This window comes from Grampus griseus (assembly GCF_964374135.1).
Source record: "Grampus griseus genome assembly, chromosome: 2".
NCBI classification, from domain to species: Eukaryota; Metazoa; Chordata; class Mammalia; order Artiodactyla; family Delphinidae; genus Grampus; species Grampus griseus.
In genome coordinates, this window is record NC_139018.1 from 157,868,725 (window position 1) to 157,894,185 (window position 25,461).

General features: G+C 37.0%; 1 protein-coding gene across 3 annotated transcripts in view; it reads right to left on the reverse strand.

The window, feature by feature from the left end:
* Positions 1–955: 955 nt before the first annotated feature.
* Positions 956–25,461, reverse strand: part of ANKRD26 (ankyrin repeat domain containing 26) — a 92,968-nt gene continuing 68,462 nt past the window's right edge. For all 3 annotated transcript variants that reach the window (XM_082649455.1, XM_082649454.1, XM_082649456.1), the window contains 9 exons: positions 24,673–24,743; positions 24,241–24,334; positions 19,742–19,854; positions 18,024–18,153; positions 12,013–12,303; positions 11,210–11,427; positions 9,605–9,833; positions 3,188–3,233; positions 956–2,008 (listed from right to left, as the gene is read on the reverse strand). In XM_082649455.1, the coding sequence (XP_082505581.1) occupies positions 1,872–2,008; positions 3,188–3,233; positions 9,605–9,833; positions 11,210–11,427; positions 12,013–12,303; positions 18,024–18,153; positions 19,742–19,854; positions 24,241–24,334; positions 24,673–24,743 (1,329 nt within the window). In that variant the 3' untranslated portion in view covers positions 956–1,871. The remainder of the gene's footprint in view (positions 2,009–3,187; positions 3,234–9,604; positions 9,834–11,209; positions 11,428–12,012; positions 12,304–18,023; positions 18,154–19,741; positions 19,855–24,240; positions 24,335–24,672; positions 24,744–25,461) is intronic.

Sequence of the window (25,461 nt, forward strand, 5' to 3'; positions counted from 1 at the left end):
AGTTAGACAAGGACTGGAAAGGTGACACTTTGATTCAGCGATGTGGAAGTCATCGGTGACTTCGGAGTAGTTTTGAGAGAATGGGGGAAGGAGAAGACAGCCTAGAGTGGGTGGGGATTCAGGCAAATCTTTCAAGAAGTTTGTCGTGGGAAATGAGATTGCCTGGTACACATGAGAGGGAAAAAACAGGGTGAAAAGTTTAGAGAGAGGAGATTTGAAATCGACATTGTGAAGAAAGAAGATGCAAATTAAATAAAAGTAGAATAATTTTCTTCAGCAGCACGTAGATGCCTGGGTGAAGGTAAGTGGGGAGAATGATAAACAATCTCTTATAGAGTTCTGCCAACTAAGTACACTGAAAGGACAGAAGAAAACGGAATAAAGGATGTAAGTAAGAGTTACTAACATTTTAGCTCTTGGAATTGTTGGGAAGGAAAACACTTTCTCTACCCTCTTAGGTTCATTAATTGGGAATCTGCAAATTAAATTGACAAAAGCAGATTACCATGAGAAAAAAACATTTAACTGTGTATGATTACATGCAGGGGTTCACAAAGAAACATGATTTGAGGGGCTGTCTACAACTGGGGGCTTATATACTACTTAAGTGACAGGGAGTAGGAGAAAGGCATCTTCTGAAAAACATGACTTCTTGGTGGGGGGAGGGAAGGGCACTTATGGGAGAACAAATGACGTTTAGGAAAGATAAATGTTACATTAGGAGAATATATGGGAGATATGGTAGTTTTATGAAAATGTCTGTTTGAGTCTGGTGCTTGGAACTTTTCTCTAATTTTAAGACTGTTTCCAAAAAGTAAGTAAATAAATAGAAAAGGTGAAAAGTCATAGGCAAATTTTATTTCTCCATGAGGAAAGATCTATGAATGAGTGTTTAAAGTTACATATACTAAGTTTTATGGCACTATAACAATTGTAATACATCAAACATTGGCAATAAGGACTTCCCTCGTGGCGCAATGGTTAAGAATCCTCCTGCCAATGCAGGGAACACGGGCTCGCCCTGGTCCGGGAAGATCCCACATGCCATGGAGCAACTAAGCCTGTGCGCCACGACTACTGAGCCTGTGCTCTAGAGCCCGCATGCCACAGCTACTGAAGCCTGCGCGCCTAGAGCCCAGGCTCCGCAATAAGAGGAGCCACAACGATGAGAAGCCCGTAGTCCCCGCTCGCCGCAACTAGAGGAAGTCCGTATGCGGCAACGAAGACCCAACAGTCAAAAATAAATAAATAGGGCTTCCCTGGTGGCGCAGTGGTTTAGAGTCTGCCTGCCGATGCAGGGGATACGGGTTCGTGCCCCGATCCGGGAGGATCCCACATGCTGCGGAGCGGCTGGGCCTGTGAGCCATGGCCACTGAACCTGCGCGTCCGGAGCCTGTGCTCCGCAGCGGGAGAGGCCACAGCGGTGAGAGGCCCACGTACCGCAAGAAACAAAAACAAAAATAAATAAATAATATTTTTTAAAAAAACCAAACATTGACAACAGCCATAGCAGCAGTATATCCAAATGATGTCTGTCTAAATCTTTAGGTCTATATATAGTGATAAAATTGGAAATACAAAAAAGCTATCAGTCAACACCACTATATATTAATGACAAGTTTGGTTGTCTGGGTGCTGGTATCAGGGCTCAGTTTGAGTATGTAAAACTCAACAGTGTTTTGATTCACAAAATCTGCTTAAAAGTAAGTTAGATGCAGAGAAACATGGTTTAAAATACTATATAAATTTTCATCATACACATATAATACAAAAATATTTTCCTTTAATAAAGATTTTCACATCATGTTTAATGGGAAACAACTAAAATGTTATGCAAACAACCCAGTAGGGAAATTTTTACTATTTATCTTTTAGATCATATAATTTTTCTTCAAAATCTGTACATATTCTTGTGATGTTTTCAAAACTAGATCCTGATTTAGATTTGACTCATCAGTAGCTCCTAGAGGAGAAGCTCTATAGGATCCAGATTCACATTCAGCAGCAGCTGAAAAGAAAAAGAAAGGATTATATTCTTTACCTAAAATACTTGAGTTGACTAAATATAAGTTAGTTAAAAAGAAAAGCTGAGACCTTTCTAAGCGTTCAGAAGAATGAAAAATATCTATACACGACATAACACAAAATACAAGATTACTATTATATAATTTGCCCGTGGTTGCACGATGAATTCATTGCTCTTGTGGCTGAGTATCAGAGCTTCTGATTTTCTCATTCTTCATTCATTTACTCAACAACCATCTGCTAAGGTGCTGTGACAAGCACTGAAATTACAAGATGAAGGTAACACAGTCCACCCTGAAAAATCATATACTATAAACTGGAAAAAAAACAGGCAATTTCCATACAGAGTCATAAATACTATGACAGGTATAAAAGAGGGTACAAGGAACACTCAGAAGTGACACCCAGCTTTGTGTCAATACTGTCAGCTTTTTGGTGGAGGTGGTATGTAAGTGGATACCTGAAGGACAAGGAAAAAGTACGGGAGATGGAGGGAAGAAGCACATACAAAGACTGAAGGTGAGGAAGAGCACCTGTGGGATTGTAAGCCGTCTATTTGACTAGATGCAGAGCAAAGGGGCAGAGGAAGGTAGTAAAGAGATAAGGCTGAATACTATGGCAGGACCCAAACTGATTTGGGTGTTTTTACTCCATGATATAAGGAATTTGGAATTTTTCCTGAGAGCAAAAGATAAACCAATGACAAAGTCAATGACAGGAAATTTTAATGTCAGCCACTAAGCAACAGCTACACGAACGTGGCTGCTTGAGTCTGGTTTTTTTGGCCTTAATCACTACCAGAAACTTGAGAAGTTGATGAAACCCATGTTTCCTAATAGTGTCAGTGTGCAGGTTGACAGTTCCACAGGGATGGCAGAAGTAGAGGAAGGATACAGCCAGAAATAAAGAGAAATACATAGGCTTTTTGAGATTTTTTTTTAAAGCTATGGAACATGATGAATAAATGAGGAATCAGGATATCTTTCATTATGAATGTTCATGCTTTCACAGTTTTCATTAGATATGTATAAGAAAAGATATTTAGCCTATCAATAGTATCTGTCATCCAAACAATGGAAAGAGATGCCATTTACTACTGAATATTTACAGTTTATTTCCAAAATCAATGTCTAAATTTAATTCATAAATTTCGGCAACATACCTTTTTCTAGTTCTCTAGTTATATTTTTTTCCATCTCCTGCTGCATCTGAAATAAGTCAAATATTATTTACGTTTAAGTTAGACAAGAGACATTTTTGTAGGAATGATGTATAGCTTATGAAATGTGGCCTTTAAATAATACTTCTAGAGACTAGACCTAATTTGAGGATTGCTTAAATAGAAAAATAATCACATAAGTAAAATAAATTCCTACTTATTTTGATTTTAGATAATAGAGAACATATATATGTAATGTTATTTAGATTAATCTGATAAAAAGTACAATAAATATCAGTCTATTGAATATACATAATTTCAGAGGGTGATATTTGATCTTATTGGTACAAACAAGTTTAAACGATTCAAGTCATATATTACAATGAATGCATTACTTTGCAATTCTTAGAAAAATTGCTCTTTATAAAAGTTTAATCAGTTTTTTTTACTCTAATGGATTTTTCCTTAAAATGAGTTTTCCATTCTTACACTTCTATAAAACTAAAATTTTAAGGTATGTTCTATGGTAATAATTTTTCAACATAGAATCTTAAATACATAAAATGAAGAAAATGGTTCTGTTGTAATGTCATGTCAAAATTCTACGGGCAAAAAATTAAGTAAAGGTATTTTGCTGTCTATATTAGGACTAAAACATTTATTTCAGAAAATCTGCTTGAAGAAAGGAAAAGTAGAGGCTAGAGCCAGTTTTCAAACTCAGTTTCTGATTCATGACTTTCTAGAATTAGAAACAAGGAAAACAATACATAATTCTTTAACTGTAACTTTGTTTCCATTCTAGAAATTAGGGCCAACTTTTTGAAACATTTGACTAATTATAGTTATCTACTTAATTATGAAATGTGTGGGAACATTTCAAACTGTATTACAAGTGTCTCCACCTAGAGTGTTCTTTTAAAAATCTTTCTTATAAAAAAAAAGGCACCCTCTCACTAAACAGGGTCTAAAATAGTATACTGAACATAATAAACACGGTGATGATAATGATATCATGATAGCCAACGTCTTTGTAAATTTTAGGTGCGAAGACAAATTTTTTGGCTAGCAGGTTTCCCAATATTTTCAGAGACTGTTTTCCGTAACACTTTTCTGACAACAGCACTATAGAGAGGCCCTATAAAATGAATAATGTGACAACATTACTAGACAGGTTTTGTGAAATTAATAATTCATAACAGATGAAGGAAGAAGCCTTTACTGAAATGATTTTTTATTACCATTAATAAACACTGCAAAATGTAGGTCACGTTTTTACACGCGTTGAATTAGGGAATGACCCGTGTAAGATTACTCTCTTTTCCCCCAAAAGCTCTTTTCCTCAATATGTACTTCCGAGACCCTCATGTTGATTTCTAGGTGAGGATCATGTTCAGCTGGAGGAAGTAGTTGGAAGTCGAACATGAATAAGGAGAACACACCTGCATTTTTCTTTAAACTTTTCCATTTAACAAAAACACAGAAAGGTGTGAAAATTATACACGGGAAAACAATATATCAGCAAGTTTTAATTCTAAAGATTTTTAGTTAGAAGGATTCTCTCACAACTGGTAGTTTCCAAACTATGTCCCATAGAAATGGAAGGTCCCACTGAGGACACTGCAGGATTGAAGGACAAAGAAGTCACAGCTTCAGGGTCTCCAGCCACTCCGTTAGCTAAAAAGCTCTATATTTGTCTCTGTTTTATATAATATAGTTTCATGCAAAAAAATTTTTTTTTTAAAAAAAGAAAGGGGGCTTCCCTGGTGGCACAGTGGTTGAGAGTCCGCCTGCCGATGCAGGGGATGTGGGTTCGTGCCCCGGTCCGGGAAGATCCCATGTGCCGCGGAGCGGCTGGGCCCGTGAGCCATGGCCGCTGAGCCTGCGCGTCTGCAGCCTGTGCTCCGCAACGGGAGAGAGGCCACAACAGTGAGAGGCCCGCATGCTGCAAAAAAAAAAAAAAAAAAAAGAAAAAGAAAGGTTCTTTTCCTTGAAAAAAAAATTTTTAAGGTATGAGAGTCATTGATTTAGTCAAAGTCCCTAATTTTACAAAAGAGGTAATAACAAAGGCTCAGAGAGACTTTGTCACAAAGCCAACGTGTCACAAAGCCAACGGCCTTCTGAGTCTAGAGAGAGTTCTATGCCAGCTACTTCCTCAGATTAAGAAAAAAAAACACATAGATTTTTAACTATAACTCAGAGAAAATGAATATGTAAAAGTTTGTCATGTAGCTCAATAACATTTGATGCATGAGACATGACATAGTAGCTTTCTAACTAAATTATGTTTTAAAGGCACGAACAAGAATAAATTATCATAACTCCTATTAGTAGCAGTCAATATATTTAATTTATAAAGCACAGATTTTTTTTTTTTTAACCACAGGACAGGGAACTTGAAGGAGAAGATCTTTAGTTGAATCACACAGGCCAAAATTGAGGAGATTCTTCTTTAAAAGGATATTCGTTTCCTCCAAATAAAACTTGGTTTAACGAAATGAGTCAACAAATGAACCACGCTGCGGGTTATTTATGGCAAAATTTAAAACACAAAACAGATTTCTCTTTACCATCTAGCATACTTCAATCTCTCATCATTAGTTTGTATGTACAAAAACCATGAGTGTAATCTCAATTAGAATTTAAATCCAGTCAGAAATTACAGGCTAATTCCTTGGCCTAAAGTTTCAACGTGAGGACTTACACTCCTACCCTCCTCACGAGAGGAGGGGAGATTTACCCAATGGGTGAATTTGGGAGAAGGAACTGAGCAGTGCTTGCTTGCTTCCGAATCTCTTCTCTGAGAAGGTGTGTGTGCCCTCAGCACCGGGAACTGGGGTCTGCTCTCACGCCCGCAGTAAGCAGCCTGCCCTGGGGCGGGGGTCAAGCATTTGCTTCCTCCCCTCAGGCCTAATTTGGGATGAAGTATCCCGAGGCCCACTGTGACTGCACACCTAAAGCACCGTCCTCCAATTCGTTAGTTGTGTGTCAGTAACAAAGCTCCTTAGTTGATCTCCAGCTGCTGACTCCCGCGTGCTGAACTCAGAAGGGGAAGAGAAGTGTCGTCTGCCACCTACCCACCACAGCTCCAACAAGGCAGAGGACCAGACGACACCGAGGCAACGTTTTCTTCTTCTTCCCTGACTCTATAATTAACGTACATTGTTCAAAACAGCCCCCACTATAAAGTAGGGGAGAGGTGAAAGGAACATTTTAGAGGAACGTCGTGAAGCCAATGACAATATGAGGCACGACGAGTATGTGTTCGTTCACCCAACCGTAATGTATTACTGTTAAATTGTATCTGAGACTGCAGGCTGGAAAATCATGTTGCACTCTCTTTTTAGACCAATTTGATAAATATATACACACCACACACATACACACGCACACTCATTTCCAAAGTTAATTTATTTTCAGTAATTATTGATAATTTAAAAATTTGATATCACTCATTTTAAATGTCATGAAAATGTCATAAAATCAAGTCATTTAAACCACTTCCATTCATTATCCAATTGTTAACAGGCTAATGTATGAAGGAAATTACACTCGGCAGTCTGTAGATATTAAGTGCATGTATTTTGCTGCAGAGAGAAGAACTGAGGAAGAATTTGTAGATCAAGGAGCTGAAAAACTAAGTATAGAAAAAAAATGAATGAAAGAAAAAGAACTGTTAAGAGGTTGAACTATTACCTCTATCTTTCAAAAGATAAAATGCCTACTCATTTGTCCATGTGGACAAAATGAAGTGGGAACAAGAAGGATTACACTGATATAATAAACTGAGACAATAAACAAGTTTATTGCACTCTGCCTGTGCCTTATGTGAAACTAGCTTAACTACTGTGGTAATCTGATTAGAGTTAAAACTCAGAGTGGATAGACACTGCCTCGGTGATGTAAACAGGAGGCCTATTTTTTAAAAAGAAATGTGACTCAATATTCTGGTGAGACACAAAATGTTGTATCATATAAAAAGTCAAAGTCTTAGGAATATTAATTGTTTTAGTTTCAGTGCATTTGTATGACCACATTTAGAAAGAGAGTTGCTAAACTGAATGGACATTTCAGCAATTTTTTAAATTACTTAAATCATTAGAAAAATCTTGAAAGTGTCAGTAATGCGCCAAAAGTCCAAAATCAGTCAATGTAAAATGCAGTCCTCCTACTTAAGACAGATTTAAAGGGCATTTATTAACTACTGTGGCCATGCATCGTGTTTGGCACACAAATACCTAAAAACTCTTGAACATAAAAAAATCTTTAAACCAGTGAAATTGTGTCTGTCATAAAATTGTCTGGAATAGATTTTTAAGTTTTCAGTTCTTGAAAAAATTCTATGTGCAAGAAAATCTAACAGTGACGTAGCTGTTTTGGTTAATGTTAACTTTTTGTATTTTATAATAATATAATTAAATAACACAATTGAAAAAAAACTGTAAAATTACTTCTGATATATAGGACAAAACATCCCAGAATTAACTAGAATGTGAAAACTGAGGGTAAAATTAGCAAGACAGATACGTGCTAATGTCCTACCCCCACAATGGTATCAACTGTTAAGACTGAACTTCATGTACTGGTGAGGGAGGTAATAAATCTAAGCGTTAGGTACATGGAGAAAGCTTGCTGCTACAACCAGCGCAACTGAAAGCACAGACCTAGAGTAGTACTTTGCTATAATTATTTTCCTTAAAGTTAGGGAAAAATGCTGAGTAAGATAAAACTTCACAGTAGGAATAGTCCAAAATGTTAAAACCTTGCAAATAAAGGAGACTGATAAACAAATGCAATCCTAATGCCATTTTTAACGTTTTACTTTGTAGAATCATAGCTAAAACCTTTAGAAGGCTATTGTTTTGTAATGTCCCATCCAAAAACCCACCCCTTTCTATCATTTTAGACAGTACGTTAACACCTCTCATAGTATTATTTTATGTTTTCCTAGTAGAAATAATTATATTCCTAGCAATTCCAGAAGGCACCTTCTTTCTGTAAGTCTTACTAAGAATTATGTGAACAACAACTGTATAATAACTCTTCCGCGGCATTCTGTAGTGATTATGGAGACATGTCTTTGCATCTTGACAGAGTAAGTAGTGCTTTTCAATCTCTCTTATTAAAACCAGCACGATTTGGCAAAGACCCCACAAGGGAACTATGTATACCTAGTAACTACAACATTGAGTTTAAAATAAACTATTTTTCGATTTATCTAGAATTACTAAAAAAATAAACACCTCTTTCCTCCAAAAAAATTAAAGGAAAAATTTCCTGCAGAAATTTTTCTCTCACATTGTTTCTGCATTCACACACTCTTTCATCTTCATCTTGTAAAATGATACATTGTCTGATTTTTTGGGTGACAACTCATGAGAACATTCTAAGTTTACATCATGCTTGGCAAGTGACAGAGGGCTTGACATGCATTTTCTTTTTGACCCTGGAGTCCAGTTTCATGGCTCTGAAGCACTTAGACCCAATTTAGCCACAGCACTGTCTAAGCAACCTTAGCTTTGCTCTTCTATGATTTGTTACGACGTGAAGCCAAAGGTTGAGACTTCATTTAACAAGGGCTACTTTTCTCTGCATCAAGAACATCATGAAAACACCATCAAAACCATAAACCCCTGTGCATTGAGTGAGATGGATATTTTAATAACGATACACAGTGAAAACTAGTTGCAATTTAAAGACTCCCCATCATAGTCATCATTCATCCAGATGATGGCAAGACAGATAAGTGGACTTCATTTTAAAAACCTAAATATTTGCTTTATTTACGTATTTAGAAATGTTCTACAATTGCTCAGCAAGACATTTTATAAAAATTCAATAAAAATGCTCTACGTAAAACAGCAACTAAGGATGCACTCTCATGTATGAAAATGACAAAAAATTTTAACTTAAAAATTAACCTATTTAGTGCTACAAGTCTATTTAATTCACAAAAAGGATTTATCTAGGATTCTTTTAAATAAAAAAAATCCATATATGGTTAAGTGTTTGGATGCCAATCATTCACTTATGCTTAGGGGTGGAAAAACTAGGGTGCAGCAAAACTTGAAAATGATTATGAACCATTGTCAAACTGAAATCAATTAGAAAGTATATCTTTGGTTATTAGGCAATAATATTTAATTTCTAAAATAGAATTTAACTGCAGTTTTTCAAGAAATTTAAAATTTGTCAGTTTAATTACATTTACTGAATAAAGTTAATGATAAATCTCTCTTGAAAATGAGAAATCCAGGGACTTTAAAAAAATCATAAAATTTCTGTCTCTTTATTAGCACAATTAATTATGGCTTTTACTTCGTGTGTGTAAGTCAAATAAACAATTCAGAATTTCACCAAATTAAAAACAAGAATTATTATCAGAAATCTGAAACCCAAGGAAAAAAGGATAATATCACTAACCTTGGTCAAGTAAATCTCCATGCTCTTATTTGAAGGGCGTGAACTTGAGGTAGAAATCTCTAAGTTTTCTCCTGGAGTAAGATTTCTATTGAGCACTAAACTATTATTAAGACTTCCTACACAAGGTGGCTCCAGGACTGGCCTCGTAGTAAGAGTGCTGAGTAAAGATCTGTTCTGCTGTTTCTCCACCAGTAGTTTGGTACTGATCTCTGCCAGCCTCTCATTAGTCCTGGGAAGATGGCAAAACACCAATTTCATTCATTTCATTTTTCCTAAATGATTTGCATTTTTTAAATTGCCATAATAGTAAATGGAATGTCCCATTAAACCACGTTTTAACACTGAAAATGGCACAGAGCAGACCTACTATAAACAACTGTAGGTGTAAAATTGTTCCAAAGAAGTATATATGTGTCTGGGGGATCCTGAACTAACAAGTCAGTCAAAGTCGGGAGAGGAGAGAAATGGTGTCAGTGACGGAGACGGCTTAACAGGTGACGCTCGCTGCCTTCTGCGATGGCTGCACTTAGACACCCACCTTTAGTTCAGGGACGAAAAACCAAACCATCCCTTAAAGACATTTTCAAGCATTTGCTTTCACCACCCCTGTATACACATTTCACTCATTACCTCAGAGAAATTAAGCGTTCGGCACTGAGGAATGATCTAGTGCAGCCGTCCCCAACCTTTTTGGCACCAGGGACCAGTTTCGTGGAAGACAACTTTTCCATGGATGGGGGTGTATGGGGGCTGTCAGGATGGTTCAGGCGGTAATGTGAGCGATGGGGGGCGATGGGGGGCGGCAGGTGAAGCTTTGCTGGCTCGCCCACTGCTCACCTCCTGCTGTGCGGCCCGGTTCCTAACAGGCTGCGGACAGGTACCGGTAACACTGTTACTGAGGCACTGGGGGTGGGATCTGCCCTTGCGGTCTTCCACGCACCCCCTCACGCAGGCCACCGTGTTATTTTTAGACACTTTGTGAATTATACGGCCCTTCGCCCCTGTTACCTTCCCCTTATTTCACAAGCATGACTTTATGTAGAGTAGAAAAACTTCAAATACAGTAGTTTGTCTCAGGGCGCCCTCTAGCGGTGATACCAAAGATCATAATCAAGAAAGTAAATTTACCAAATGCTAAAATGTGACGCTTTGCGTTTAAGCTGTAATCTTCCAAAAAATAATTAAACTCGTTAATATTTCTATTTACGGGAATTCCAACAAGAAATTTTATTTAAACTACAAAGTTTCAAAAATACTTAGCTTAAAGACTAAATCAGGTTAACTATTGGGTTGGCCAAAAAGTTCGTTTGGGTTTTTCTAGTAACATCTTACGGGAAAACACAAACGAACTTTTTGGCCAACCCAACATATGAAAATATAAAAAATAAAGTTATGTAAAACCAACAAAAAGGTGGGGAGATGCAAACTGGACTAACATTTTAAAGGTGACTTCACTTACTAACATCATTTTCCAAAGTTATACTATCTAGTTAGCTTTCACTTCCTACTAATCTCATGAACCTGGCTCAATAAAAATTATGCTTTAGAGGCAAATTAATGAGCTAAATTTAAATTTATTTTCTATGATTCTATGTTTTGACTTACTTGTTTAGTTTATTTGCCAATGACTTTCTAACTTTTAGTTCTTCGAGGTAGAGTTGCTTATATTTTTCCAATTCTGATTTATTAGAATCTTCTTGAAAAGCTTTCATTTTGGAGAGTTCAGATTCCAGATCTTTAATTCTGAGTTCCATCTGACTTCTTACTGAAGCATTATTATTCTCTCTTAACTGCTCTAAGTTTTCTTGAGATGCTGCTTGTGTCTAAAGTAAAATAAAAAGATACATGTTTAAAATAATTATAACCTGAATAATTATAGTATATTTGTGCCCTTTAGTTTTGCGTCAATGATTCAGAGAGCAATTTTAAATGTGAAAGAAAAAGCTGAACTTTACAAATATTTATCATCAATGTAAACTGACTTAAATCCTAATTATAAAATTAAAGTTGGATCATTCTTATATTTGTACTCATGTAATCTGATAATTCAAAGAATAATAGGATCAATTTTAAAATTTTTAAATTGAACAATACAACTAAGAATAATGCAAGAGTATAGTACAATTTCTAAATCACAATATTTTCTTTTCATCCTAATAGTTTTGTTTTATACCAGTTGGTCTTAAAAATAAAATGATTCTCTAGTGAGAATCGTTCTGAAAGATCAATTTAGTGAGAATAATGGTGGAAACCGAAATATTAAAGGCAGAAACAAATGCCACCTTCCTTCCAAGAATTTACAAAACAAACTGCTATAAGGGAAGTAGAAGAAACACATAAAATGTATACATCCGAAATGTAATTTATAGTGAAGTGAATTAAAGCACATTACAGATCAAAAAATTAACCTGTAAAAATAGGTTGACTTCTTTTAATTTTTCTATTATATCCTGTCTTGCTCTTTCTTCAATCTCCCGTTTATACTGCTCTACTTGACTGTGTTCTATCATATTCATTTCTATATGACTTCTGAGGTTCACTACTTCTTGTTCCAACTTCTTTTTATTCTTCTCTAGTTTTTCACATTTCTTTTGCATTACTTTCATAGATAATAACTCCTGTTGAAGAACTTGATTTTTTGCACCCAGATGTAGACATTTTGAAGATGCAGTTTCCAGTTCTGCTGTAAGGTCGTCAATCTGCATGAATAAAATAAAATCGTTTGGTAATTAGGGACGTAGACTGAGAACAGCCTAACTCAAAACCAGTATCAACTTTTAAAATAAATTCAGTTACAATAAAATGGTGTCTATATTGTAGCATGTAGGACCTTCAATTACTAAGAAAATGAAGAAAAAAGTTCAAACCACCAAGAGCCACAAATATATATCCTTTACTGTCATCATTGTTACACAACATTTGCATTTGATTTTATACTCTTTTATTCTTCTATTGTTTCATGTCTTTCCTCCATAAAATGACTATAAGTCACCTCTTAGTAGAAAGTCTCTTACTCCTTCCCCACCCTCATCTTAACCCTCCATGATTTTTAAAGTTTTAGGGATATCATATTGAGTTATTTAGGGCTGAATTAATAAATGCCTCCCAAAATAAGACTCTGAAAATCAGACTCTAATGAGTCTTGTAAATATGGCTTCTAATACCATAAGCCTTTTTTCTGAACTACAAATATTTTATGCTAATTTGAATTGCATTCCAAGGAGAAATGCTTCACAGGGTTAAGGAGAAATCACATCTCCCAGTGTAATAGTTTAGCGAGATGATCCATACATTTTTCTGAACGAAAAAGTGCCGTTAATTCTTGTAATTCTTTGTTACTTTCTACAGAATAAGAGAACATACTAAACAAAACAAACAAAAAAATTTGCTGGAATTTCAACGACACTGAGTTGGGAAGAACTTCCCTTTAGACAGAATGATTATTTGGTAAGACAAGGTCAGGTGGATGTGGTAGTTTTAAAACACGTCTACAAATTCTTTGACACTTATCTCACGAAATTCCCACGGCTTCGTAAGACTGTTAATGGAAGGCTGACGGCCCTTGAAGAGGCTGAAGGTGACAGCTTCTAGGCAAGGGAAGGAAATGACACTGCAACCTGGAGGAAGGGGGACTCTAGCTACAAAGCAGCTGAAAGTAAAATTGATGAGAGGGATAAGCTAAAAAAAAAAAAAAGACTATTAAATATAAAGGATCCAGGACTCATTGGGTTCAAATATCTGTATCCCATTTACAGCATCTCCACATGCCCAAATAATGCTAAAACAGAGAAATAGGTTCTGGGCTAAGATCAGATTTAGGGTGCTGCCAGGAAAACATGGTCTAAAGATAAAGCCAAGACTGTAGAACCCTTTATTAACACCCTGTAAAGACTTAAGTTGGTGCCTCAAATTCCTTTAAGGATCTTAAAAAAAGCATAAGAATTTTAAAGGCATCATACTACAAAGTTTCCCGTCCTACAACAGCTTCACAAGAAGCCCAAGGGGAAGAGCTTATCTCAAAAAGATTTGGGAGGGTAGCTTTTCCAATGGCATGAACCCCAATAAAATTCACAGGACACTCAAAGCTTTAAAGAGAACTGTGGTAGCAAAAACACTGCTTGCTAGCTTGGATTAACAGAGACCAAGACAGTACAAAATGAGAAGAGGCCTTTGGGATTTTCTTAGAAGTTCTATAAGTCCCCCTTCCTCCAGGTTTCAGTACAATTTTCTTCCCTTGCTGGCTTGAGAAACACTACTCAGCTGCAAACACAGGTCATTTCTTACGAAAAGGACAGAACAAAGAGCTCAGAGGGTACAGCAAAGGAGAATCACTTCCATGGTCGGGACTAAGTCCTAACCAAAGAGCTGGCAGCAGGTATCAGGCTGTATTTCAGAACTGCTATGGACCAGCATGTCTTCCATTTTCCATTTCTGAATGGGAGGGTCTTCAGCAGTTTAACAGAATGTTGGGTATGTGGGTGGCAGAAAACTTGTCCCTTTAGCTCTCAAGTCTTAGTACTGAGAGGACTGGTACTCAAGGGGCTATACTCTAGAAACCACACCCAGGAGCCTCATCCCCATCCGTACCTGGTGAAAGATGGTAAGATCCTGGACTCAAGCCTGAGCCTGACACCATAACAATTGAGATTTGTGGGGGAACTGAGTAGGGATAAGTGTATTCTTCATGTGGAAGGAATATAAAAAATTGTGGCCAGTGGGTAGATTATGCTGGTTTTTAAATGTATCCATGAGTTTTTTAAAAAATTTATTCCATAAAAAAAGGTAGACTATGGGCCAAGCATAAGCGACTTATTCCTAATGAACAGAATATGGTGAAAGAGATGCTGTGTGAATTGCAAGGCGAGGTTAGACAAGGCAACACAGCTTCTGCCTGGCTCTTAACCTTGGAACCCAGCCCCATGTTGTGAGAAGCTCAGGCCACAAAGAGAGCCTCGGTGTTCAGGGTACGTGTTCCAACTGAGGGGAAGAGAGGCCAGCTCTCCTGGCTACGCTTTTCCTTAGTATAGATTGTGAACAAAATAAACGTTGCTTATTTAAGCTACTAAACTTTGAGGAGATTTTTAGGAAAAAAACAGATAGAAAAGTGGATAAAAAAAAGAGATAATAAGAAACATAACTTTGACACAGTAGAAATTGGTTTCCTATAAACTGGAATCTAATAAATGTCGAGATTAATTTAAAATGACAAACAGTGCTGATGAGAAGAAGCAGATAACTAGAAGAAAGACCTAAGAACTATTCAGGAGGAAGTTTTTGGCAGGTTCCCTTCACTTACAATTTCTTACAGATAGGCAGGTATGCCTCTTCAGAATTTCCCCTCAAGTTTGAAGATAAGGAAGGTTGGTAAGCAAGGAGACATATGAAGTATCATAGTTGAAAAACAACTAGAAATCGTCAGTTTAATTACCAAAATCAGACTCTTTTACCTCATCTCAATGAACTGAAATTCTAAGGGATAGGCAGCTTTGAATATTTATTAATCTAGGACTCAATCTTCATTGTCCTTTCCTCAGAGAAGAAATAAAACATCATGGAAGCATTTTTAATCTTCTCAGTAGTAAAACAAATGCAGTGTCCTTTGGCAGTATATAATTAAATACAATTTTTCCTTTACCTTACTTAAAGCTTGTTTGTCAGGGAAGGTAGGACTATCTCATTTTTACACTGTACCACAGTGCTTCTCTATATCACACAAACTGGCTTTGAAATTTTGAAATTCAAATTACTAATCTATTATTTGTCCCAGATAAATTGATTATTACCTTTTAAAAAAAAATTGATTTTATTTATTTTTGGCTGTGTTGGGTCTTCATTGCTGCGCACAGGCTTTCTCTAGTTAACAGCGAGCAGGGGCTACTCTTTGTTGAGGTGCACAGGCTTCTCATTACAGTGGCTTCTCTTGTTGTGGAACACGGGCTCTAGGCGCATGCTTCAATAGTTGTGGCATACAGGTTCCATAGTTGTGGCTTGAGGGCTCTAGAGTGCAGGCTCAGTAGTTGTGGCGCATGGGCTTAGTTGCTCCATGGCATGTGGGATCTTCCCGGACCAGGGCTTGAACCATTGTCCCCTGCATTGGCAGGCAGATTCTTAACCACTGCACCACCAGGGAAGCCCTACCTGGTTTTTAACAGCTATATTCTTAAAATTTTTTCTTTGGATGGGATGAAATAGTTATTCTATTCATTATGTGTAAAGCTATAAAGTACAGCTATGCATCTCTTTCTTTTTAAATAAAAGAAGGTAGATACAGGGAACTGTGGTTTCTGAGAATTCAGAATCTATGTCAAGAACAAGATCAGCACGAGTGTTATACACAAGAAACACGTCAAAAGATGATTTAATTGTGAATTGCAACATGATGGCTTAGAGAGACTTCCAATGAGGAAAGCTGACAGCCCAGACTTAATCTCCTCCTAGATGGTGAAATGTATGGATGAGTCTATGAATTATAATGAGCTAAACATAATGAAGCAGATAGCAGACTAAGTCAGCAGATCTCGTGACCAAGATTTGATGGAAACTGGAGTGAAGTGGGAGGCACTGGGTGAGAGACTAAAGGTCTGAATGGAGGGAGAAAAAAAGGAATGGACTTTACCTTTGTAAACCTACTTCCCATCATGTCATTGGGTCAGTGAGGCATAAGCTGGCCACAGGCTCCTTCAAAAGGCAAAAAACCTCCACGGAAGTAGAGTTAAAGACATTCCACTACACTGACTTTTTATTATTACATAAAACAACTGGTAATATGCAAGATGACTAAGAAAGAATTCTCATAAAATCTGACTTGGTACTGGCATAGGACAGACATATAGATCAATGCATTACCATTGAGGATCTAAAAGGAAAGCCTCACATTTATGGCCAACTGATTTTAAGAGTGCCAAATAATTGAATGAGACAAGAAGAGTCTTTTTAACAAATGGTACTGGGACAACAGAATATCCACATACAAAAGAATAAAATTAGACCTCTACCTCATACCATATGTAGAAATTAACTCAATATGCAAGAGCTAAAACTACAGAATTCTTAGAAGAAAACACAGGTGTTTATCTTCATGACTGGATTTGGCAATTCTTAGATATGACACCAAAAGACAAAAATCGACCAACTGAACTTCATCAGTATTAAAGACTTCCGTGGTTTGAAGGACACCATCAAGAAGGGGCAAGGGCAAGCTCCTGAATGAGAGAAAATACTTGAAAATCCTATATCCGATCGAAGATTTGTATCTAGGATACAAAAAGAACTCTTACAATTCAATAATAAAAAGACAATCCAACTTAAAAATGGGCAAAACGTTGAATAGACAGTTCTTCCAAGAAGATACACAAATAGACAATAAGCACATGAAAAGTGCCTCAACATTATTAGTCATCAGCAAAACGCAAATCAAAATCACAATGAGATGCCACTTCACACCTACTAGGATGGCTATAATCAGAAAGACGGTAATGACAAGTGTTGACGGGCATGTAGAGAAATTGGAATGCTTACACACTTTGGATAAAAATGCAAAATGGGGCAGCCACTCCGGAAAGCAGTGCAGCAGTTCCTCAAAAGGTTAAACAGTTACCATACGATACAGCAATTCCATTCATAAGTATATTCCAAAAAGAAATGAAAAAAATATGTTCACACCGAACCTTGGACATGAATGTTCACAGCAGCATTATTAACAACAGCCAAAAAGGTGGAAACAACCCAAAGGTCCATCAACTGATGAATGGATAAATAAAACGTGGTATGTCCATACAAATGAATATTATTCAGCAATAAAAAGAAATGAAGTATTGATCCACGCTACAAAACAGATGTACCTTAAAAATATTATGCTGAATGAAAGAAGGCAGTCACAAAGGACCCCATATTCTGTGATTCCACTGACATGAAATATCCAAAATAGGCAAATCTATAGAAACAGGGAGTACAGTCGTGGTACTAGGGCTGGGAATATGAGGAAGGGAAAACTGGCACAGGGTGATGGCTAAAACGTATAGGGTTTCTTTATAGGGTGATGAAAATGGTCTAAAATTGATTGTGGTGGTAACTGTATAACTTTTTGAATATACTAAAAGTCACTGAATTGTACAGTTTAAATGAGTGAACTACATGGTATGTTCATTATATTTCAATAAAGCTGTCACCAAAAAATAACGGATGCTTTGGGGTAATGGTGTGCTGCTCAGCTTCAGATCACTAGCCATGGTTCAAGACACAGACAGTCAACAGTGTGCCCTTTTTATGGAAAAATGATATCGGAAAAAGCTGTCTTTTTTACTGGTATCAAATCTAAAACATTAAGAGACAAATCTGCGTTTCACTGCTCAAAGCATGGAGTGATTTCTATTTCCCCAAATTAAGTGACTTTTGGGTCCCAAAACTGATTAAAAATTACCTTATGTTTTAGCATATTAATCTGAATATCCATTTCAATTTGATTGATTTTTAAATCTCCATGGAAACTAAGCTCTCCATTTTCATATTCATTTAACTTCCTTCTTGGCATTTTTAAGAGTTTCTTAAGTCTGTAGAAATGCATAGAATGAATAAGTCAAGTTCTTAAGAGTAGATAATTAATAATTATTTAAACAGATATATGTTCTATCATATAAAGTAAATGCTATAAATTATAATTCTTTCTCATATGTTCTAATCCAATATTGTTTGAAAGCATAATGACTAAATTATAATCTTAGGTAAATAATATGAAGAAAAATTTTATGACACACGCTAAGTAAAGAGTTAATATAGTGTGTGTATACATATATTATACAGTTCTTATAAGTAAGCTGTTATTAGTATCCATTTTTAGTATGTTAATATGAAATATTAACTTATTATTAAATACTAGTTATAAACCAGAGATCAGTGTCCAAGTTGAAGAAGAAAAGCATATCATATATGAATGTTTTGAAAAGACACAAAAAGACATTTTGGTACTTACTGACCACAGCCTCTGCAAGAAGGAAAGAAAGAACACACAAAAAACATCGACACTCACTCAAAATAGAAAAGGAAACAAGAAAAATCTTTGGAGTCTGAGTTGACAGGGAAGAAAACCAGGCTGAGCTGCATAAAAAAGGAAATCAGCAGAGAGAGAATGTGTACCAGTCTCTTCAAGCTGTTTTAAGAGATCTAGAAATCTTGCCCAGCACAATGTTAACAAAATGCCAAGCAATGTAGAGAAAATTAAATGAGAGAAAAATACTAATGAGAATCAGGGAAGAACCATAAGTATAATACCAAAATCCACAGATGCTCAAGTCCTCCTAAGCACATACTCCTGTATACTTTAAATCATCTCTAGATCGCTTATAATACCTAATACAAGGTAAATGCTATGTAAATAGTTATAAATACAATGTAAATAAATGCTATGGAAATAGTTGCCACCTGAGGCCAATCCAAGTTTTGCTTTTTGGAACATTCTGGAATTTTTTCCCCCCTGAATACTTTCAATCTGAGGTTGGTTTAATCTGTGGATGCTGAGGGCTAACTATGCTCAGCAAATAACCAGAAAGGAAGCCATGTGGAGGCATCACAGACATTGGGAAACACTCTATTTTTTTTTTTTTTTAATCTGAGTGGTCAAAACATGATCACTAATGTTATTATTCTTTAAGTCATACATATGTTTTTGTATGTATATTCTAGAACTAAACTTTTAGAGCAGAAAGAAAATATAAGCAAAATCAAGGTAGTTTTTGATGTTGTTAAACAGTGACACAAATAGGTTTTTAGATATTAAAATACTTGAACGCTGAAGGGGAAGGACACAACTGAAAGAAGGCAGGATTACCAAAAAAGAGCAAAGATATCTTGCAGACATAAAAATTCAAGGTAGATGATAAAGAGCAGAGTGACATTACTATACACAAGGCACACTATTGTTATTGTTTCAGAAATCATTGAAGAGGAACTGTAATACTGGGGCACTCAAAACAGTTTCAGATTGTGCTGTGAGTTTCTAAAGTAAACTTTTAAATAGGATGGATGATTTAAGTATGAATATACACATACAAAATGAATTTGTATCTAAGGTTTTAATAAAACAAAATTATAGTTAAATCAATTAGTTAATAGTTGAAATTATCAGAAATATTAAAATCTTACCCAATAATCTCTTTTTCTAATTCACTATTTTTCTTCATTTCTTGATCCAAATTATATTCCAGAGACTGTTTTAACTCAATACATTTCTTTAATTGCTCCTTTTCATCCTCAGACTTTGAAAAAAAAAATTTTAATTATTTTTTAAAACCTAGAGACTTACTCTTCTTTCTTAAAAATATTACTTCTCATGAGTTCATGAGTAATATACATTTATAGTGAAACACAGTTTATAAACCTGATGCCAATAAGGACAGACTTCAAAAATAATGACTTTTCTTGAAACAGCTTATATTGATTTTTCATTTTCATCATTTCATCATTTTGCTAGAATTTAAATTGCCAAAATTTATTTGTTAAAAACAGACATTTTGGGACTTCCCTGGTGGCATGGTGGATAAGACTCCGTGCTCCCAATGCAGGGGGCCTGGGTTCAATCCTTGGTCAGAGAACTAGATCCCACATGCAGGCCGCAACTAAGAGGTTGCATGCCACAACTAAGGAGCACACCTGCTGCAACTGGGGAGCCTGTCTGCTGCAACCAATTATTATTTTGGAGCAACCAAAATAATAATAAATAAATAAATAAATAAATAACCCAGAGGTTTTTACACGTTAATGAAATTTTTTTAAAGAGTGGCTATATTTACGTTTTAGTTTCTAAAGATGCCCTAGAAACATTTTCATCAATGGTTTAAGATACTCCAGGTTTTGTTAAATCACATCCTACTAATATAATCTTTGAAAAATTCCCACACAACATGAGATAAAGCCTTTTATTCTCCGTAAGCATTCTTCCATAGGTTTTAATTTCTCCATTTCTATTAACCATTCTTCTCTTTAAATAAAGTTTAAGTCTTCTATACACTAAATAAAAATGTAATTTCTTCTTGATTCTTGTAGCTTTTTCTCTCATCCTTTTTCTCCCCCACCCCTGCCACTGGACTCTTACATTCTTTTTTTAATTAATTAATTAATTTTATTTATTTATTTTTGGCTGCGTTGGGTCTTTGTTGCTGCGTGCGGGCTTTCTCTAGTTGTGGTGAGCGGGGGCAACTCTTCGTTGTGGTGCGCAGGCTTCTCATTGTGGTGACTTCTCTTGTTGCGGAGCATGAGCTCTAGGCACATGGGCTCAGTAGTTGTGGCTCCCGGGCTCTAGAGCGCAGGCTCAGTAGTTGTGGCGCACAGGCTTAGTTGCTCTGCGGCATGTGGGATCTTCCCGGACCAGGGCTCGAACCCGTGTCCCCTGCATTGGCAGGCAGATTCTTTTTTTTTTTTTTTTTTTTTTTGTGGTACACAGGCCTCTCACTGTTGTGACCTCTCCCGTTGCGGAGCACAGGATCCGGACGTGCAGGCTCAGCAGGCATGGTTCACGGGCCCAGCCGCTCTGCGGCATGCGGGATCCTCCCGGACCGGGGCACAAACCCGTGTCCCCTGCATCGGACTCTCAACCACTGCACCACCAGGGAAGCCCGGCAGGCGGATTCTTAACCACTGCACTACCAGGAGAGTCCTGGACTCTTACATTCTTTAACGCACGGTCTCATCCACAATTCATCTTTCATCACTTATTCTCTTCTTTTACACTAAATTGACTTTCAATCTTGTAACTCCACTAAAAGTTTTGAGGGTCATCAAGAACCGTTTCTTCAGTCCTTACCCTGCTTTACTTCTCAGCAGCAACTGCTAACATGACCACACTCTGCCTCTGCTCCTCTGAGCCCACCTCAGTTTGAATGACAGTAACCCTTGATGTTCAGTCCTTGACCCTTTCTAATCCTCTTTCTAAATTCTCTCAGGGCTCCCTACATCTCAAGGCTTCGTACTGGATTCCCTAACCTACCTTTCCAGCCTTGACCCCTTTGCTGAGATCACCTGTACTTTTCATTCCCGCTCCTCGCTCCTCATAGACAACATCCTCAGCCACACTCATGAGTCATTACTTGGTGTGGATTATCCTTGTACAGAGCTATTCTTGGACACTTTATGTTTATTCTTATTGGTGTTACTTTGAGTGTAGTGTTATTTTCTAATCTTGGGGGGCACCCTCACCCTTAGGATGTTGACCAGCATACTTTGTCTTTATTTCCTTTTATAATGAGAAAGTTTTTCACAAGGATCAGATTATCAATTATTTGACCTTGTTTTCTTTTTCTTTTTGGCTGCATTGGATCTATGTTGCTGGGTGCGGGCTTTTTCCAGTTGCGGTGAGTGGGGGCTTCTCTTCACTGTGGTGCGCGGGCTTCTCACTGTAGTGGCTTCTCTTGTTGCAGAGCACAGGCTCTAGGCACGTGGGCTGCAGTAGTTGCAGCACATGGGCTCAGTAGTTGTGGCTCACGGGCTGTAGAGTGCAGGCTCAGTAGTTGTGGTGCACGGGCTTAGTGGCTCCCCGGCTTGTGGGATCTTCCCAGACCAGGGATCGAACCCATGTCCAATGCATTGGCAGGCGGATTCCTAACCACTGCACCAGGGAAGTCCCTGCCCTTGTTTTCTTTTGAATAGTTTCCTATTCCACAGAGACCTGACCTTATGGAAGTCTTCTGACACTCCTTTCAGGTGAATACTCAACTATACTGTTTGGAGTCTTGAGTCAGATAGAGCTCTCTCTTCTTCCCAGCCCAGATTCTTCATCTCAACACTGTGCTGACCATATATCTTAACTCAGGTTGGCTCTGGCCTGGGGATTCCTGAGATGAGAACTTTCTAGAGAAGCCAGGGCTACTGACTGAATTGGTGAAAAGCTGTCTCATTAAATTTTTGATTTGTGTAGACCTTAAAGTGGCCAATAATTCTATGTCATAATCCTAACTCATTTCTATAGGAATCTACAGAAAATCCCTAATTATATTTTTAATATGCTTAATCAGTGTGGGGTATTCTTACAAAATTTTCAATTTCTGATACCCGAATAGATTTCTGTTTGACAATGTAAGGGGACATCTGGCACTCTCATTCACATAAGACTCCTTTTGTCAACATATTGTATTGTCACTTGTATGAAAAGTATGCTAATACAATGTGACTAATTTATATCAAGTCTAGAAAAAATAATTTTCAATGTTTCTTTAACACAAGAAGGGCCAGTCAATAGAACGTTCTAGTTCCCCTGACAGGTATATCTGTATAATGACACTGCATGAATCTAACTATTGTGATGGAAAGAGACGAGTTGGTAGGTGCTACCTCATCCCTCCAACTTAGGGTTCACAATAGAATCTTCTGATTTTTAAATCATAGGTAGCTTCCCCTACAAAGGAGAGTATAAATGGCAGGAGAGTCCCTTTCTGCTTGGTAAATAGTTACATAGCTTTCACTATACATTGATAAATTGGAATCCTGGATTACACATCAGTCTTTTCTGAGACTGGCCGTTACACCTTTGAAAGGCTGATTAACTCAAGTGTCTGGGAAAAAAATTGTTCCTGAACTTGCTATGCTAGGAGCACCTGTTACTATGTAAGGCCCTGACTGAGCAGCCATTTCTACTTTTTCACTGGCATCTCTTTTCTTTTTTTAACAGAAAAAAGGGGGACTTCCCTGGAGGTCCAGTGGTTAAGACTTTGCCTTCCAATGCAGGGAGTTCGATCCCTGGTCAGGGAGCTAAGATCCCACATGCCTCCTGGCCAAAAAACCAAAACATAAAAGAGAAGCAGTATTGTATCAAATTCAATAAAGACTTTAAGAATGGTCCACATCAAAAAAGATCTTTAAAAAATAAAGTAAAATAAAATCCAAGAAAGGAAAAAATACATTCTTTTCAGAAAAATGCTTGCATAGTGACCTAGTTAGTATTCCTTCTTGATAAATAAAACGAACTACAACATTAAAAGTAATTCATTCCCGGGCTTCCCTGGTGGCGCAGTGGTTGAGAGTCCACCTGCTGATGCAGGGGACACGGGTTCGTTCCCCGGTCCGGGAAGATCCCACATGCCGCGGCGCGGCTGGGCCCGTGAGCTATGGCCACTGAGCCTGCGCGTCCGGAGACTGTGCTCCGCGACGGGAGAGGCCACAGCGGTGAGAGGCCCGCATACCGCAAAAAAAAAAAAAAAAAAAAAGTAATTCATTCTCAAAATAGCACTGGAGGGTTTACATTACAAGGGAAATTCAGAATTCTAGATCAAATCATTACTCAAATTTCTGGACTCAAACAGATATTTGTGTACCACTGTTCATAGCAGCATTATTAACAATAGCCAGAAGGTGGAAAAATCCCAGTGTTCATTGACAGATGAATGAATTAACAAAATGTGGTATACATAAAATATTGCTTTTGGACTGTCACAATCTTTTTAATTAAAATCTTACTAGAAAAATCAATTTTATTATTTCAGTCAACTTCCTCTATAAAGAGGAATTATGCTACTAGTAGCAAGTAGTATCAATATAAAAATAAGCTCTTTTATCAATGAGACTTTTCATATTGTCCAAAATATTCTTATATATTACTAGTATAAAAATTAAAATTCCTTTTCAGCATGACAGAAATTAAGAGATTGACTTACTGAACTTGTACTTAACAGGTTTTTCTGAAGCTGTTCAATTTTGCCGGCTTGCTTTTTGACTGCAGCTTTTAACTTGGCATTTTCAGTTTCAAGCCTAAAATGCATATTTTAAACTAATTATTCTCACACATAGATTTTTAAAATACCACACACATTTTCTGAACAAACACCTGCAGGTTCAATTACATACGTTCTTAGAATTTTGAAAAGTAGATGATTTGGCAATTGTGCCGTTTTCTAGTTGTGTTCTGTGGATAATGTGAAAAATTTAGAAATAATGGAGAAAAATTACGCATTTCAAAATAGCTCAAAGCTGAAGTGTTTACCCAGCCTCACAATGATGTATTTATTGTCATTACTGATATAATTCTCATACTATACTGCTTATCTGCTCTATACTTAAGTTATTTTCTGTGCTGCTTTAAATTGTACTTTTGGATGTGATCCTGCGTCTTCTCAGCACATCTCATGGCCTCTGTACGTCGATCCTGTGCTTCCTGCAACTAAAAGGAGAAAAAATTTTTTAAAATTACTGATAATCTAGCAAATCTGCCATCATCTGTTTTTATGTCTTTCATCTGCATATTGTTTATGACTACTTTCCTGCTGCAACAGCAGAGTTGAGTTGCTACAACAGACACCTCATGAACCACAAAGCCTAAAATATTTACTATCTGGCCCTTTACAAGTTACTGACCTCTAGTACTAAACCACAACATCATTCATGCTTTAAATTATATTTTATCAAATAAATACACAAACTTATAAATTGGCCAAATGGGGAAAGATATTTATATTTTTTATTCCACGCTCTATACCAATTATAATTTTAAATATCCACATATGTGAATGACCACAGCTCTTCCAGTGATTATGAACGTTCACACTACACACTACTGTTGGTGACAACCAGATGCTTCAGCGACTAGTGTGAGAGGCAGTATCTACACAGGAGCCAGAATGCGTGGGTCTGAGTCCCAATTCCACCAGTTATTTGCTGGATGTCCTTGAGCAAATTACTTAAATTTTCTGTGTCTCAGTTTCTCCAGCCGTAAAATGAAGATAATAATAGCACTGAGCTCACTGGGATGTCAGGAAGATTAAATTGGGGGAGGGGGGTATACATAACGTATTTAGAAAAGTACGTGGCGCATAGTAAATGCTAAGTGTTTACAATTAGAATTATTACTATTGCTGTATTTTATGTTCTAAACAATTTGA